This window comes from Protopterus annectens, chromosome 1.part1 (assembly GCF_019279795.1).
Source record: "Protopterus annectens isolate FY-2018-M chromosome 1.part1, PAN1.0, whole genome shotgun sequence".
Taxonomy (NCBI): Eukaryota; Metazoa; Chordata; order Ceratodontiformes; family Protopteridae; genus Protopterus; species Protopterus annectens.
This window is the reverse complement of record NC_056726.1, coordinates 1,274,403,972-1,274,422,725: the sequence shown is the minus strand read 5'-3', so window position 1 is coordinate 1,274,422,725 and position 18,754 is coordinate 1,274,403,972. Positions and strand designations below refer to the sequence as shown.

Genomic DNA, 18,754 nt, shown 5'->3' with positions numbered 1-18,754 from the left:
TTACAAACATCTGCTGTTCCAACATTTCTGACATTCTGTAGGTTTTATTCTCTTCTCTAAAATCTGCCACCTCACTGAATTCCCAAAGACATTCAAAATTACTTCTCTCTTTACATTGACAGTAATTGCTGGAGCCATCTGCTAGAGGAAAAATTCTGATGTCTGCTTGGTTATAAAAAATACCTATGCAAACACTTCCATAAAGTTTAGGATTTTTACTAGGACTTTGCTGAATATTTGGGAAACTTACAGATTTCATCCCATTTCCTTTGTATATTGCCTTCTTCTCTGCTTTATTCTTTTATAAATATTATGCAATATTTTATACGTTCTACTAATTAACCTATACTCAATCACTGGTAGGGAAGGTAGTATCTAGCCTGCAATCCGAACAGCTATGGAGCCAATGTTCAAGTTGCACTGCTTTGAAAAGGTGTGGACAGATTATCAGGTTTGCTGCTTCCACGATGTCCTAGGAGCAGATCACTAAACATTGCAGTGGTGACTGCTGCTCTTGTGGAGAGAGTCCACACATTTGGTATTCTAGCCATTTGGAGATGGTCCATTTTGACAAGCCTGTCCTCTTGCCTTTTCACAGGCTATGAATAGCAGATTACCACTTTAGTCTTTTCTAGGAAAAGCGTAGATGGTCATGTAAGGAATTTAAGGTCCTTTTCCCCTCACTCTGCAGTAGGATAGAATACTGGAAGGTTAATGACCTGAATTAGTGCAACTTCAACTACAAAACAAGTCACGGGTGTTGGGCTTGTGCACAGGACTGCTCCAGGCTTGTGGATCGTCTGACATATCATGATTACAAGGAAGACAGTACTTAAAGTCAAGCAGATAATAGGGCTGCAGCTTCTAGCTGAAATGATACTTTTGAGCCAGTGAAGGGACAGATTTCCTTACTGACACACAGAGTGCTCCAATGACTGGTTAGGGTACAAAGGGTCTTTCTGGTTCTAAAGGATTATTTTTCATTCTGCTAGCCATGACTTTCTAGTCTCAATCATAAGCATGTCTTCAGGAAATACACGCCTAAAAAGGTTGAGTGCCAGACCAATGCTGTTAGCCTTCCATTTTCCATATACGGACATGACTGAATCCTTGTTTTGGGATAAGAAGTCTACATACTGAAGCAATGGAACAGGGCTCATCCTTGTACATGGCAGAAGGATAGTGCAGTCTCAGCCAAAAGGGTACTATGAACAGCACTTTTTATCTTTTGAACTAGACTGAAATAGAGGATGGAAGGAAAAGCATATAAAAATACACCCACCCAAATGAAGAAAGTGTCTGTTACTAGGCCTCTAATCTTAAGAGTCCTGCTGTAAAATTGCTTCCAGGGAAAGCAAAAAGCATCCTACTTCTGACATATCCCCAACGGTGGGGAATGTCCAGAAATATGTCCCCTTTTTATCCATTTATAAGCAAGTCTGTTCTCCTGATCAAAGTGATCTACCAGACATTATTCTAGGATGGAATGGTCAGAGGATCAGTCCAAACTCCTGGATGTATGTGATACCACGTTTTTATAGCTACTCTGCATAAAAAGCAAGACCCCCCCCCCCATACACACTTTCTTGTTCGACTGTTAAATGATCTGAAGGCTTCCAATACTGATGAGTTTTTCCATCCAAGTTTTTACTCTAGCTCCCTTGGATCCTTAGTTCCCTGAGAGGGCTTCTAGTATGCATCCAAGGAATCTGTAGCAAGTATGTGCGTGGCAAAGCCTGGCTTGAATGGGAATCCCAGACTGGAGGCTCATCTGCTGTATCCACCATAAAACTTTTTGGTGCAAGACAATAGGGCACTGAAGGGAGTGGGCATGTTAGCACCACTCATTCCACAGAAAATAGTTGCCAGGGGGACCATCAAGATTGAACAGAAGTCTGTTTGAGGACAATTTTTCTTCTGTAGATTCCGTTAAAGTCGTACAGCTGTAACTTCGCACAAGAAACAAAGGCTGACAAGACATTTTACTTCAGTACGCTTTTTCCAAATATTTGCTTTGAATGTTTTTCAGCCACTGGACTGTTAGCTTAAAAACAAAAAATACTGGTCATCCTTTTCCAATCCACACTCCTTCCTGCAACATTTTATTATTTCTACATTTTTTTTTTTTTTTGCTCTAGCTCCAAGACGTGTTGTCAAAGGGTGGTCAATACGGAAATCATTTGCTCTTTACACTCTTCTGGTTCTTAATAAAAATTCAGAAGAAAGGAGAATTTTTATCCCCGACAGCCCCAAGCAGCTTTCCCTACTGCTTGCTCTTAAACAATTTCACCTGTGAACTGAAAAGATTCTATGGACTTGGGAGGCCCGCTGCCCTACTCGTTCCATCGGCTGCATATGATACGAGACGCATGGACGAGTTCACAATGGAATTTAGGGTAGCAAGCTGGGCAGCAACTTTTTTGGAAGCCCCTGCAGCTACAGTACCCTGAAGAGCATCACCCAACTCCTTAAGGAGATCTCTTTGCAGTCCGGTGAAATGTGTCAAATAGTACAGGGATCAGAGTGTAAATGTCGCTTAACTAAACATGCGTTTCCCATATCAATCCATGACCCTGGACTCTGTTAGGAGGAGGGATCGACGAAGAAGTCTCAGACATTTCCTTTTTGGTGGCCGCAGCCACCACCATGGCATCAACAGGGACTTCCTTGGACAAAGGCTTTATCTACGGGGGCAGAAATGAACTCGTTAGCCTCCGAGGGACAGGTTCTATGAACTCCAGTGACTGCCACGCCCTCCAAGAGACCAACTGCATGAGCTCATCGAAGGGTGTTGACACCCAAGAGGTGGAAGGTTGAGACCTGAAATCCTTCAAAACTGACTCGTCCTCAGTAGGGCTTTTAGACTGCCAATCACCCCTCTGCCTAAGGATCTCGAGCATCTCCACAAAGGAGATATCCTCAGAGGGGGGGATCATGGGGACCCTTCTAACTTATCCAAATCAGCGTCAGATGTCAACGACTCCTGTGGGGAGTCCAAGTGTCTCCTCTTACACAATCTCTTCCTGGGGACCTCTTCAGTGGGAGCCTCTGGGGAGGTCTCAGAAGAGCAAGGGGCGCCCTGTGGGGCTACCTGAGGCTCAGGGTCTCTACGTTTGGCCTGGACGATGGAGGCAGAAACTGACACAGGCACTTTGGGGGAAGAGGCCAGACATGGTGTCAAGGATGTCTTTGGGGACAAGGCTCTCCTCATGGCTTGGAAAGCATCATGGCTCTGATAAGGAGACATCGACGGACCCGAAGGAACCGCCAGCCACTACCACACAGAGGATGTGGGCTCAGAGCCGGAGGTAGGAGCCAAGCTCATCTGAGCCAAGGTCCCAAGAGGAAGAGTCTGCACTGACAAGTCAGTGAGACGATCCTCCCCAGACCTGACAGGAGAGTGTCGGCACCAAGGACGTCAGAGTAGATAGAACCAATGACTCCGGAGCAGGTCTCTGCTCCAAAGGCCCCACGATCAGCAGGTCAGCCCCCTCCGACGAACCGGTACAGTTCAGAAGAGGAGAAGTCAAATCCGGGGTGGTGGCCTTCGGTTAAAACACTCGGGTCGGAGCAAACAATTTAGCAAGGCCTGGTGCCTGTAAGAGCTTCTGCACCAAATCGGTCCATATCCAAATCCGAGAGGCTGACAGAAGTCCTAGAGGAGTGCACCAAAGGTGCAGATTGAAGGAGTGGAGATACAGGTCTCTCAGAGACTGGCTCCAGAACTGTGGGCCGGCTCCAAAATGGAGGCACTCTGCTCAGAGAGCTGTGGAGCCGAAGTCCCAGAATCCTCCACTTTATTTGACGTTTGAGCCTTTAGATGCCTTGGAGTCTGCTGAGGATTTAGAAGATTTAGAGGACTTGCTGGCCCCATCCTGGTCAGTCAAAGCTTCAGCAAAAGGATGCTTCAGCAAACCTCGATCCATAAGCTTCCTTTTCCTCTCTAAAAGAACCCTTGAAGAAAAGGAATGGCAAATACTACAGGACTCCTGAAAAGGCACCGCACCTAAACAAACGCACTGGACGCGCCCATTAGTAAGAGAGACCTTTTGCCCGCAGTCTGAACATTTCTTGAATTCAGACTTTGGGTGTTTGTCTTTTTCCTCAGACATATCAAGAAAAACTTTAGGCTTAACTCTATAAACAAACCACACAAGCCTAAATACAGCATAAAAGTTATATCACAACTACACTTAGGTTCAAGTTAACACGCCTAAAATATAAAACACACTAACAATGGCCCGGAGAAAAAAGGGGGCCAACACTATGTAAATACATATAACTACACACTATCCATACTATTAATGCAATAACTATAATCATAGAAAAACACACACTAAGTAGTCCCAACACGAGGCCACTACAACTATACTAAATAGTAAAGGCACCAAGGGAAATAAGTCTAATAGAAAAAAACTACAGGAGCCACTACAAAACTAACTAGAATTAGAAAAAAAAGTTATGGAATAACTTGCGAAAAGCGATTTTTTTGATCAAAAAAGGCTTGAGCGAACTGGAACCACTGAGATCTGTGCCGTGGCAAACTAGATCGGAGGTAATTCCAGCAGTGCGTCACGGAATAAGGGGCTTGGTCTCAAGCTACTGGTAAACCCTGAGTTTTGCAAATGGCCGTGTCGGAGCAGATAGATCGGCTCCGAACCAATCAGGTGAAGAATGAACAGCAAGATTGAACAACTTCACATAAAACTTTTTGGTGCAAGACAAAAGGGCACTGAAGGGAGTGGGCATGTTAGCACCACTCATTCCACACAGAAAAAAGTTGCCAGGGGGACCATCAAGACTGAACAGATGTCTGTTTGAGGACAAGTATTTTTTCTTCTGTAGATTCCGTTAAAAGTCATACTGCTGTAACTTAGCACAAGAAACAAAGGCTGACAAGACATTTTACTTCAGTTCGCTTCTTCCAAATATTTGCTTTGAATGTTTTTCAGCCACTAGACTGTTAGCTCAAAAACAAAAAAATATTGCTCATCCTTTTCCAATACACACTCCTTCCTGCAGCATTTTATTCTTTCTGCATTTTTTTTTCTCTAGCTCCTTGACGTGTTGTCAAAGGGTGATCAGTACTGAAATCATTTGCTCTTTAGACTCTTCTGGTTCTTAATAAAAATTCAGAGGAAAGGAGAATTTTTATCCCCAACAGCCCCAAGCAGCTTTCCCTACTGCTTGCTCTTACACAATTTCACCTGTGCACTGAAAAGATTGCATGTACTTGGGAGGCCAGAGGTTCTTTCCCAGTTTCTCCAGGTTAGCGTTGGGACCCAATCATTAACAAAGCTAGTAGTCTTGATTAACATTTCAGTTTTAAAAAAAAGAAGAGTTTAATTATACAAGTACTGTATATTTATGCTTTAAGACTTGAGAGATGGTAAGTAGACAGTCAATTTATCAGGAGTCCAAAAATCTGTAAGAGCTCACCTGACAGGAGAACAGTATTCTGTCCCTTTGGAGATGCTAGGGCCAGCTGGTCAAATGTCAATATCTTGCCTCCAGCCTTCAGGAGACGGCTACGTGCACCTTCAGTCACTCGCAATGCACAAATCTAAGAGACAGAAATACATTTATGGATATCCTACATTTTATTTCAGTTCAGACTACTAAAGACTTACTCCTTGTATATCAGCAAGCACGAAGCAACTACAGACATTCTATTCCAACTTCAATGCAAATGACTCCTTTTAAAACAAAAGAAGATGTAGTATTTTTAAATTAGGACTATTAGCAAAAGCACCATGCAATTCAGACAGGTTTACAAGCTTGTGAGCTAAAAGGTTCAACACCTCTGCATTTACCCAACTTCACTTCTACCAATACTTAAATATGTCTTCTTACCGACTGCATTAAGTGAGCATTCCCTTAAAACTATTTGGTACAGTACAGCATGTAGGTGGTTTAATTCACAGCCTGTGTGAAGCTTCAAAAATCAAGAAAAAAATGCTTTGCAAAACATACATAACTTAACTCACCTACAGCAAAGTCTGCTACACAACCACAGCATCTCTACCAAAGTCTCTGGAGGAAATGGCCTCCTTGTTAGTAAGTGGCCTGAACAAGCCACTAACCTACAAATCTTGCAGACTTCGGACAAAAAAAAAAAAATCCAATCCAAAGATGCCTCATGAAAAGTATCCAACTTAACAGAAAAATACTGAACACAACCTAGCTCACTCTACTACATCAACTATAAACAAGAAAAAGATAAAGATAAACTTGTTTTTCAAGACCCCCTTTTGAGTACATCAATATTTACCAACCATTCATTCATGAGCTGTTGCTCCACTCTAAAATTACTTTCTTCTCCTCATTCATCTACCATCCACTTTCAAACTCAACCCTCTATCTCCTTTCTGCACATTACTCTCTGCACTAACTCAACCCCCCCCCAAAAAAAACAGCAGCACCACAGTTACTCAAAACAAAATATAAATTTCAAGATATTTGCAACTACAGTATACTGCAATAATTAAATAATTTGGTAAATAGAATGCATCTCATATGTTCTACTTCATAACATGGGTTCTTAAGTATAAAGCAAAATAAGTCTGCACGCAATTACAAGCCCAGCCAATAACCTATTCAAAAGTTCCTTCCAGCAGAGGGATACAAGACAGACCCTGTATAAAAAAAAAAAAAGACTGTCCATCTAATTATCTAGGTTTACTTTGAAAGAAGCAGGGGTGCTACTCCACTTGACATAATGGAAGTTTGCTCCAGATGTGGACCTGGATTTAGGGGTACTCCCAGTCTACAAGTGACTTCTCTGACAAATCCCAGAGCTGGGATATGAACAAATAATGGGTGTTGGTGCTGGGACCAAAAATACTTTCAGATATCATACCCTTCTTGTGTGGAGTCTTGCAAGGGACATCACAAGACCCAGAATCTTAAGGTATCCCTTTACAGAGACTATGCACCATAGCCTGAGTGGAAATCCTAGAAATAGATCTAAATACTTTTTTCCAGTGGAAGAAAAGCAATGAACTAGGGGTGTCCGCTAGACACCTCAATAATGCAATCCTGTGTCATGGAGTAAAAACAAGACATAAATGTTCTCTAGGAATCCAGTTTGCGTAACATCTCTGGGGTCACCACCCATTCCCCTCTCTTGGAGAGGAGTGTCCTGCGAGGGGGGGGGGTTGAGATTTTAGGACAAACTTTTTTTTTCTTCTTCTTTTTTTTTATATATAAAGTTTAAGTTTTCATTAAGAGTCGCATAAAACAGTTTCCTTAATCTGAAATGCCTACAGGTTATATGAAATATAGCATTTTTAGTTATTTATGCTAAGAATATTTTAGTAAAAAAGTGACTGCCCATTGCACTGCCCATGGGTATGTTTTGTCCTGTCTACTCATTTCTACAACCTTCTGGCATTTCCTTCTGGCATTTGAAAAGGTGGCAAACCTACAGACTGCTCACCCAGCAGAGACTCCTGACACTGAAATTTCTGTCAAGATAACCAAGCAGTCAAAATATGAATGCCCTGCAGCCAGCAATGAGCTATAACTGGAGCTACCACCACTCATGGTGCAGTGGGTACTCCAAATGGTCAGGCAGAGAACTGACAAGGCTATGCTTGTCTGGATCATATTCAGAAACATCCGAATGTAATAAGCAATCAGCAGTTATGTTCTACCATAACGTGGCACCAGTTATCCTATTTCATTATTCCTCATGACTGGGTCTTGGATCAGATGTCGGATCTGATCAGGCACTACACAAACATGCAATGCTCGAGCTCCTCCCACTCTCATAAATCCCCTTCTGCACTCTAACCCTTAGACCGAGTTTGCTGCAGAACTCAAAGGAATATACACCTGAAACTTTAAAAAAGGGAAAAGTAGCCTAGGAGCCCAAGACTCAGATTCCCCACAAAGCACAGATGGGGAAGATGGGCGGGAATTGAGGAATACAGAAACAGGATAACACTGGTGCCAAGTAAGTTATGGCAAGTACACAATTGTGGATCTGATGTTACACACTTCATTATTCCTCATGACTGGGTCAAAAGCCCGAGCTACAACAGAATCACGGGCAGCCCTATCGTAGGATGTGCCTGAGCACAGTGGAACAAAGGATACTTTGTTTCTGGAGACAATATCCAATGAGAAACAAAAGTTGGGGGGGAGGGGGGGGCAAATGGCCCCAGCACAAATGCCATCTACAGGCACCCTCATAGAGAAGGCTGACAAGGTAGCAACATACCAGAGAGTGAGCCCTAGGCAGACAAAGCACCTCCAAGCGCTTAAGAGAATGAACAGTGGAAATACAGCTTGAAATCCATTTGGAAATGGTTACCTTAGACACTGCCTGACTGAGTCTGTTCAGGAAGAAGGCCACAAACAACTTAGATTTCCCAAAAATTTTAGTCTTGTGCAAGTAAAATCTTAACAGTCTATGTACATCCAGAGTATGGAGGAGATATGTGCCTTTGTTGGAATGATTTTGGGGGGGGGGGGATGTGAATAGACTGGTTGATATTTTCAGTAGCTACCTTGGGCGGCATGAAGGATGGAAGAGATATTTGCCTTTGTTGGAATGATTTTTTTTTTTTTTTTTGGGGGGGGAGACAGAGGTAACTGAATAGACCGGTTGATATTTTTAGTGGCTACCTTGGGCATGAAGGAAAGAGTATAGTCCTCAAGGCCACCGTCTTTGTAAAAATTATACATAGTGGCTTGGGACACAAAAAAAAAAAAAAAAAAAAAAACAAAACTAATCCCGAGACCCTCTTAGCCAAAGTTATAGCCACAAGAACGGTAGTCTTCCAGACAGGAACCCACTAGCACAGGAATGAGCCGGCTTGAATGGGCAAGACTGCAACATCATAGTCAAATACAAAGGTGGAGAAGGATCTAAGAAAGGGGGCCTGAGGAGAAAAACACCTTTCATAGTCTCACAGAAAAGCTAGGCTCCCTATTAAACATGAAAATTGAAAATGGTCTCTAACTGCAGCTTTATGGTACAGAAACTGGCACCCTCTTGAGAAAGGGATAAAAACAAAATAACATCCGAAACTGGAGCAGAGAAGGGACAGATTTCTTTCAGCAGCCCAAAAGGAAAAACATTTCCACTTACTGTTGTAGAGTTTGTGTTGACTGTTTGAGAGGAGAAGTCAGAATAATTTTCTTAACAGGGGAAGCCACCCTGGACCTTCTTAGTATCACAGAGGAGGAGAAACCATGCGGTTAGACAAAGGGATTGAAGGTTCAGTGTTTACAGTCGAGTGATGACAAATTAGATCCGGAGTGGGATCTAGTATTCATGGAGAATTTCAGATTGAGACCATAGGAAGCCAAACCACATCCGATTGGGCCATGAGGATCAGGGAACACTTCAGTCCATGAGCTTTCTGTAGTACCTTGGGGATCAATGGGATCAGCGGATATGAATAAAGGAGACCCAGAGGCCAATCGTGGACTACAGCGTCCCACAGGGACTGCCCCTCCTGGGGGGGGGGGGGGGTGTCAGAGCAAAGTATCTGCTGCATTTGTTGCTCATTGGAGATGCAAACAGATTGCAGCAAGGTTGGCCCCACTGGCCCAATATCTGCAACGCCACTGACTGGTTGAGGGACCACTCGTGCGAGCACAAGATAGAGTCTGTCTGCCAACAGACTGGACTCCCCAGGTATGCATAATGCAAGCAGAAAGTGACTGGAAGAAATAGCCCATTCCCACATCCCCCCCCCAATTTTGATGCATCAGACAACTGACATGTCTGTATGAATTGCAATCGTCCCGAGAGGAGAGCAATCCTGAAAGACTTGCAACGTCAGGACAAACTTCTATAGATGAGAGCAGTTATGTGCAACTGGGTCTCTGTAGGGGACCATGTGCCATGGACCACTCTACCCTGAAAATGCCCCCCCTCCCCCAGCAGGGAAACTTCTATGGCCACTGTCACCGTGGGAGGAGGAAGAGAAAAAGGTCTGGCTAGGAAGAGATCCTCTGAAAGAATCTACCACTGATGACATTGCCTAAAAATGGGTCAGTCGTATCAGCACAAGACATGGGATGATGGATAACTGCAGCTGTGAGGAGCCAATCATCCAGGTACAGAAAGACCTGGAATCCCTGCAGTCTCAAGTGAGCTGCAACCACTGCCAAGCATTTGGCAAACACCCGGGGGGGGGGGGTGGCGAGTCCAAATGGCAGGGCTCTGAACTGAAAGTGACTGGCTCCCAGACGGAAGTGCAGATGCCTCCCAGAGTGCCTATCTTGATGTGACAGTTGGCATCCTGGAGGTCTATGGCACACATCCACTTGTCCTTGAGCAAACGTGGCAGGATGGACTGAACAGCGATCACCCAGAACTTCATCTTCTTGACAAACAGATTCAACTTGCTGAGGTCCATAATCAGATGCAGGTCCCTAGTCTTTTTGGGCACCAAAAAGAAGCAAGAATAAGTTCCGGACCCTCTGTCCTGTTGGGACCTCTTGGATGGCTTTTTCCAGACGTTTTAGAACTTCTCTTTGGGCCTGTTCTCTCTGACTGGGTAGCACGTTAGGGAGAACTCTTGGGACTTGGAGGTGGTTGGGAAAAGGGACTGTAATAACCCCTGGATATGATACAGAGCACCCACTGATTGTTCGTTATTGCTGTCCAGGCGTTTGGGTGCAATGAGAACTGACCCTCAACTGTGTCCAGGGCAGGACAGTTGGGCAATACTCAGGGGCCCTGAAAGAGCTTCTTTGAGAAAGTTCTCTGAAGCCCTGGTTCTGCAGATCCCCTCTGCCTCTAGGGTGGCGTCAACCATTAAACCCTCTTCTCCTACCTCTGGAACAGGAATCCTAAGGACCGTCCTGGAAGGAACTCTGCAACTTTCAGAACCAAAGTTTACCTCCAGCTGGTTCTTGGAAAAAGACCTTTTGGGGGGTGGGGTGGTAAAGAATTTGATCCCTACTGCTGACAGCTTCTTCCCTTCTTGTTCTCCATGAGGCAAAGTCTCCTGACTGATGGTTCAAAAAGTGAGAGCCAATAAAAGGGGTATTCATAAAAAGGCACCTTGAAGGGTTCCTCAAACCGAAAGAGCCGCATCCACACACAACACCTCAGGGCAATGCCTGCACCAGCCATTCAAGAAGTACACTCAGCAGCAGCATTAGAGATTAACCTCAGAGAGGAGCTGGCAAGAGAAGAGAGTAGTGAGCTGGGGAGACACCTTTTTGAGGTCCTCTGCACACAAGTTGGTTACTTCAGTAACTAGGGTCTCTTTGGAGGCAGGTATAGAGCCAAATAGTTTAGAGCTCTCAAACCAAATGTGACTGAGGCATAGATGTGCTTCCCGCGATTATCAATCGAGACTCCCTGTTCGGGGGAATGGATGACTGAGCTCTGTTCAGCCAGCTCCTTTTTGGTGGCCGCGGCAACCATAATGGCATCAACTGGAATGCCTTTGCTTCAATGCATCCTATCTGAAGGAGGACTCGAACTTTCAGCCTTCTTAGGGACTGGTTCCATGGGGTCAGGTTCCTTCCATACCCTGCATGAAATAAGGTCAATGTGCTCATTCATGGGGGTGGGTGAGGGGGGGAGGCAGCACTCAGAAGTAGATGGGCCCATCCAAAAAGCCTTCAGAACACAAATTCCTCCAAAGACAAGGGGGGGGGGGGTTAACAGTTCTAGGTGGTCTCCAAAGGAGACGTCATCCTTCTATGAGGGACTCCATCGGCAAGTCCAAGTGCCTCCTCCTGCACACTCTTCAATGGCACTTCCTCTGTGTGGGGGTCAGGGGAGGACTCTGAAGAGATGGGAACCCCCACTGGGGGGGTTAGATGACACCTGAAGGGTACCAAAGAGGTCCGAACCTGGACAGCATGGATGTGCTCAGAACAGTGACGGGCTGGGACATACTTGGTAAAGGGGGGGGAAATGCTGCTCCAAACCTGGAAAATGTCCACTCTACCACCCGAAAAGCTAACAGGCTCTAGGAATTTCCCTCCCCACCCCCGGGAGCTAAAACCACCTGAGAGGAAGAAGAGAAGCCAACTCTGGCTTCCCAGACACTACATGCCTTGAGCTGTTGAGGGCAGAGGCGGCCAAAGGAGGGACTGATCTGACAAGCCCAGCCCAGATACCCACCCCAGAGACCAGTGCCAAACTCTCAGTGCCAAGAGCCGCTCTGATCCAATGGCAATGGAATCAAGCTGGTCGGGTACCCTGAATCGGAAAAGTATGCATTCCTGGACCAGTCGATATCTCCCTTGGGTGAACCAGGTCTTGGAGTTCCAAAATGGCGAAATCGAAAGGAGAGGGCAACTTTGGGGAGGGGGAGCTCGCAGAGCACAAGTGGGCTGGAGATATCAAAAGACCCACCCCCTACCTGGGCCCTGAGAAAGTTCATTATCCTGTCCATATCTGTGGGCAAAAGGCTCCTGGAGGAAGCCGAAGAATGAGTGGATTGAGTCAGGGAATCAAGCCTGGACCCAGACCCAGACCTAAGATACCCCCCAATCTGAAGATCGGCTCTGATGCCTAGGAGCCAAGTGTTTCGGATGTGTGGTGGATCCTGAAAGGAAACCCTCAAAAGTAATACTGGATCCAATGAACATGTTAGATCCAACACCTGCTGGACCACCCTCTTTGGATTGAAGGAGCATACTGCAGTCGGATCAAAAGGCTTCTGATCCAAAGAGACCATGGAGCCTACAGATACCAAATCAGAGATGGTTTAGGATCTGGGGATCTCTGATCCGAAAGCCTAGGCCGTTTGAGACAAAGAGGAGAATCACTCAGGGAAACGGATGGGGCTTTTCTTTTGGACTCCTTGGGGCCTGAAGACAGGGACCCAGAGACAAAGGGACCCCCTTGAGCAATGCACTTCAGCAGCAACTTATTTTGGCGGTACACCAGTGCTCGAGGGTTGAATGCTGCACAGTCGGAGCAATCAGCCTCAATGTGGTCGGTGCTCAAGTAATAGACACTACTTGTGGGCATCAGAAATTGGCATCTTATGCCCACAACAGCAGCACCTTTTAAATCCAGTAGGTTTGTCTTTCTCAGACATGCCCACACACAAAAACACTCAGACAATAGGACAACTCTTTCCAAGACTAGCTATCTACTAAACAAAAAAGAATTTGCATAACCACCAAGAAATAAAACTAACCCTATCAATTACATACAAAAAGGTGCCAATTACCAACTAATGGAAAAAAGGTGAATTCTAAGAAAGCCAAAACACCAGCGACCAGATAGAAAAAGGGAGGCGAGAACAGTGAAGAGAACTATTTCAGCTTAAACAAATTGCTCATCGGAAAACTTCCCAAAATGAGAAAAGCAGCTTTAATCCAGGAATCGAGTCTGTGCGGAAATACAGCAAACTACATCCAAGGCTTAGAGTGCAGAAGGGGATTATGGGATAGGGAGGAGCTCGAGCCTTGAATCCATGTCTATGTAGTGCTGAATCAGATCCAAATCCCAGTTGTGAGGAGTAATTTAATGGAGAACATCAGATCTAAGGTTACAAAAAATTCAAATAAAGGAGGAGTTGTGATATAAGTCTGAACTCTGGATGAATAGGAATGTGTTAAGCATATTTAAAGTTTAGGGTTACAATGAAGAGACTAACGCTTGTGAAGTGATGGCCTTTTGAAATTAGGCACCATAAATAGTTTAGGAAACAAAACCACAGAACTGTTCTCCAGGCATTTTCTTTGACACCAAAAATATCCCTAAATAAAAACCTTTCCCAAATTGGGAAGAAGGGAGGACCTGGCTCTACTACACAAAGACTACATATGCTGAACGAAGTGGGAAATACACAAATGTAGTCTGGTGGACAAGCAATTACTCTCTGAAAAGGGAAGAATGTCCTCCCACTGCCATCTGTGATCTTGATGGCTCTTCAGAACCCGTGACTAGTCGGCAGTCTGACATGGAGTCAGCTACTTTCACACTGTGGGTTCTGTGAGCCAGTTTGCAACCCACCTAGTGATATAAAGGTTGATGCCTAGCTTTGTTAGTTTTTCTAGGATTCCCGAGAGGACAATAGTATCAAAAGCCTTAGCCAAATCAACCACCTTGCCTTCATCCACAGCTCTGGTGACGGACTCAAAGTCATCGACCAAGTTGAGCAGGCACAATTTACCCTTCACAAAACCAAACTGTGTAGGATCCAGAGTTTGGAGAATCCCTATATCCTTGTTTATTAGGTCCACGATGATGATGAAGCGTTCCATAGCTTTGCATATCAGGCTCGCCATGCTAATGGGACAATAGTTCCCAGGGTCTGTAGTCGCTCCTCCTTTGTGGAGAGGGATGATTGTAGCAGTGTGCCATTCGGTAGGGACAAAGCCTGAGTTGAGGCCGTGATTAGAAAAGGCACACAGGTGAGGTGCCAGTTTATTCCTGGCTGTGTTCTACATGAACTACAGAGTGTTGTCAAGTCCCATGGAAGCTGTATTCTTGGCCTTGGACAGTGCTGTTTTAATCTGTGCAGCAGTAATACTAGATACCTGGCAATCTACTGGCATTGTGATTGGTCCTTTGGAGGGGGGATAAAGTTGGCACTGAATCTGTCTGCCAGTATACTGGCAATATCAGTTGGCTCATGTAGGAGGTACCATTGTGCAGAAGCTTAGAGCAAATCTAGGTATTGTCGTGGAGATTCTTTACATAACTATAGAAGGTGGTTGTCTTTAACGCTAGCTATGAAAACAGAATTGCAGCAGGTAGTACAGGATTTGAAGAGGGACCTCAACTTTTTGTTGAGGCTGATAAGGGAGATTTTCCAGTCTTGGGACTTCACCAGCCTGACCTAACTCCACTGTAAGAATGCTTCAGTAATTTCAGGATTCTACATAGTCATTTCCTCTCAGTCCACATACCACTGTGCATGCCAGATTGGACACGTTATCCTGATACTTATGCACCTAATTACTCTTATTTTAACCTATGTCTGCCCATGATTTATGCTATGTAAAATACAGTCTATAACAATTTGGTCTTGGAGAAAGATTGTAAAAAACACAGTCCACCTCATAAAGGTACTTACCAAGCAAGAGTCAAGGATGAATTCAACAATACTACTCTACTTTGCTTGCTGATTTTATCATATCTCAATTTAGACCCCAATATAGTACAATAAATAGAGCTGTATACCAAAATTAAGTCAACTGCATTTGTTAACCTTTTAAATTGAAACCACTGTTCTTCCACCAGTTGATAAAATAATCCAACGATGGAGCAATTATAAATTAATGGAAGATCAAATGTCAATTCGCAGTCATCAGCCAATTTAGATAACTACAGGCCAAGAGTGCCAGCATAAAAAATTTGATAAAATGTCAAACATGAGATGGCCCAGTGCTAAGCACTGTGGGTACTTAAGTGTCTGTTCTATTAATAGCTCCATCTTTGAGTTTTTTTTCCTGCAAAACAGAACAAACATAATCCAGAGTCTCTATCCTGGTTAAAAAGTTTTAATATAAAATACCATTGCATAAGCAAGATCCCTTCGACAGTCCAATAGGAAATTCAAACGATGGATGGCACAATGGCTCAGGTTGAGCGGCAGGCTGAACACTAAATGTGAGTAACAGGAGCAAACACATCACGTCTTCAACCATTTTTCCAGGGATAAGAATGCTTTAGCCAGAACCTGTACCGGCAGAAACAAACAGCCCAAGACTTGGGGAGGAGATCCTTCCGTGTGTGTCACAAAACCATCTCCTGACACAGATAGCAGAAACCACTAAGTAAAGGATTCTCCAGTTTTAAGAGCTGCTACCAGTGCAATGCGTCTTACAAAATGTCCTAGGACTGAAAGTCCACTTTACACTCAAGTGGACTGAAGACCCAAACACACCCAGCAACAATCTCCTCTATAGTGTGTGATGGTAAGGGTTGCCACATGCAAGGACTCCTGGGACAAAAGTGTATGGGTTGCACAACTCTTGGCATTAGCTTCCTTGCCTTTTTCTATTTCTTGGCATTAAAGAAATGAGAAACCGAAGCTCTAGCTAGACACACAAACTTCAAGATTACTCTTTTATTGAGAAACATATCCCTCAATGGGGTTTTCTGGATAGTGTCATCTGGCAAGGGAAGGGATGAGAGAACTGCTGGGGAAGATAGATAACTTCATACCCAAATCTCATTTTCTTGGGTCACCTTCAACAAAAGGCAATGAAAACAAGAGTTAGGACTGCTGCTCTCAACCTTGAAGATGAGGGAAACCACTCCAGACATACTAAAAACCACACCCACTGGGTGAACAATTCTCAGCAGATTTTCTCAGCTAGGAACTAGCAGATCCTGCTATGGATATGTAGGTATCCCAGCTTTTGCAGTCTTTATATTTGGAAAAAAAAGCACTAAATAGCATGATGTCAAACCTCAAAGGTTTTATACATCATACAATTTATACATCAATTTGTGGACTTAAGGGAGCAAACCAATGTGGGAAATGCACACAAAGTGCACCATCGGGTCACTACTGTAGAAGCTGGAACTGTCCAAGTTCAAGGTATCTTCCAAAAGGACCCTGAAGTGCGCTTAAGTGTATTTAAGTACATTATACAAATCAGATAAGTCAACTCCCTTACAGTGTGCAGAATGCAAACATGCTCCACAAAGCAGGACGGAGGCAGCTGAAGGAACTGATTTTCCATCCTCAAAAGCAGCCAGAGAGAATTCAGGTTACAGTTTCAGTCAACTGTACACTCTACAGTGGAGCCCAAAACAATACTACCTGCCTTCCAAGAAACAAGCCTCAGCGTTTGAAAACTGCCAAGTAAGGAAGCCAACTCCCTCCCTCCTATCAAGGGCAAACTACTTAGAACCCATAAAAGGCAAGTTGTGCTACCAGTTGGTCTTAAGGCCTATGGGAAGCAGGTGATTGCCAACACACGGACAGCAAGACAAAATAAAATCACAAATAAAAAAAAAAAAAAGCTTTGTTCTTACTGTAAGTTTGGGAATATCCTGGATGCGTATATCATCTGTAACGGTTCCCACAACAACTGCTGTCTTATTGTCACGACCAGGAAGCTTCATCTTGCGGATCTTAAAGAGAAAAAAAATGCATGATTAAACATAGCCACAAGCCAACTCAGTTCTCTGTCACACAACATCTATGTAGCAAATAAACATTGGTTAACTGTTCACCTGCGGGGGTGAGGAATCACATCTTAAGATGCAAGTACAAAAATTAAGCAAGAATTCAAAACAATGCACACAGCCAAATAGACCAATGACCACTCACGATATTCTAAAATTTGCAGCAAAAAGTTACCAGATCATTCCAAATTCAACTGCAGAATTCCACTTCCACATACTGGGCACTACAAAGAACTTTCAACATAACTTGCTAACTCGTAAGTTGGAGCAGTTAAACCCAGTTTCTTGAACATTTCAACCCAGAAATTGGAGACACAAACAGAAGTTTAAACCTTGGTGTAGCACTTCACTTGGAAAGTTAAGTATTCATCTAAGTACAAACTTTGCAAAATACTAAAAGTTTCTAGAAACGTATGTAGTACTCTGCCTACTTCCAATTACATCATCTAAATCAGATTTCAACCCCTATGATGTAAGAATATGACCTACATACTTTTCACATCAATTTTAAATTTACTCAAATTATGAAGTTTTAATCTGCTGAGCAGTTACATCAATCCTCTCAGCATACTATTCATACTCTGACACCATGCTAACATATCAGTTATGTTTACACCTTTCCCAAAACTAACTGCACACAGTTTAAAGCTTTCTTCATCTAGATGTACTCCACTTTGATTATTAGCAAATATTAATGCTACTTTATGTAATATTCCCTTAATCACAGTGCTACTACGCAATATTCCCTTAGCAAACATCCATAAACTTGCAAATCAGCAAGTCGTGAAGACTCCCCACTGAATGAACTTAATGCAGGGCTCAAATTTCAAATGCATCATACCTGTGCAACTTGTATAGTGTGCAGATGTTGGGTCTACTTCTCTTACCATACTTTGTGAAATTAATCAAAATAAAGGACATATTACTTAACTGTACAAAGTGCTAAATTCAGTCTTTGCTGAGGTTCTGTAACACCAGTTCCCAGGCATACAATACAACCAAAAGCCAATATTTTGTCCCATTACTCTTCAAGAAGAGTAAAGTGCTGCGCACCGGTAAAATGCAGAAACATACCACACATTACTTTCAGGCTTCTGGCTATACCACTTGCAGCAATGAATTCCACAGGGAAGTACATTTCCTCTACAAGAATTTTCTTCACTTCCACAGACATTTCTCACCCCCATTTCCAAAAGCAAGTACCATGTGTTTGTAAATAACACACTGTGGAGCAGCCTATCACCACCGCGCTTGGTCAAACTGTCTTCTTTAGGAGGTATTCCCTCTTCCCATCAAGTACACTAGACCTCTAAATCACCGGGGGGGGGGGGGGTAGCAGGGGTAACAATTTTGCTAGGAGGTTCTGAAACTTTATCCATCACATTTCTGGTTGACCTAGACCCTTTTAGCAGTTTCAGGTTCAATTCTCAAAGTCTTCACTTACCTACAAAGTGACTCTGAGCAAGTGATTTCAGCAGACTGTTTCCTTGAAAGGTGACAGAGCAGCAGCTTACCAAAGAAACACTCCTCTCTAGACAAACTAGGGATTCCAGAACACACACACACACACACACGATCTTCAATTTAAAAGCATTAAATTTCAGCCTGTTAATTTCAACAAGCGTCAGTTTAGCTAGTAAACACTCAGCTTTACAGTACAATTCACCCACT

General features: G+C 43.7%; 1 protein-coding gene across 1 annotated transcript in view; it reads right to left on the bottom strand.

Annotated features, from left to right (window-relative positions):
* RPL18 (ribosomal protein L18) overlaps window positions 1-18,754 on the bottom strand; it is a 58,041-nt gene that overhangs the window by 39,130 nt on the left and 157 nt on the right. The window contains exons 2-3 of the mRNA XM_044081542.1: window positions 16,931-17,029; window positions 5,440-5,563 (exon numbers count right to left, since the gene is read on the bottom strand). Coding sequence (XP_043937477.1) covers window positions 5,440-5,563; window positions 16,931-17,029 — 223 coding nt within the window. The remainder of the gene's footprint in view (window positions 1-5,439; window positions 5,564-16,930; window positions 17,030-18,754) is intronic.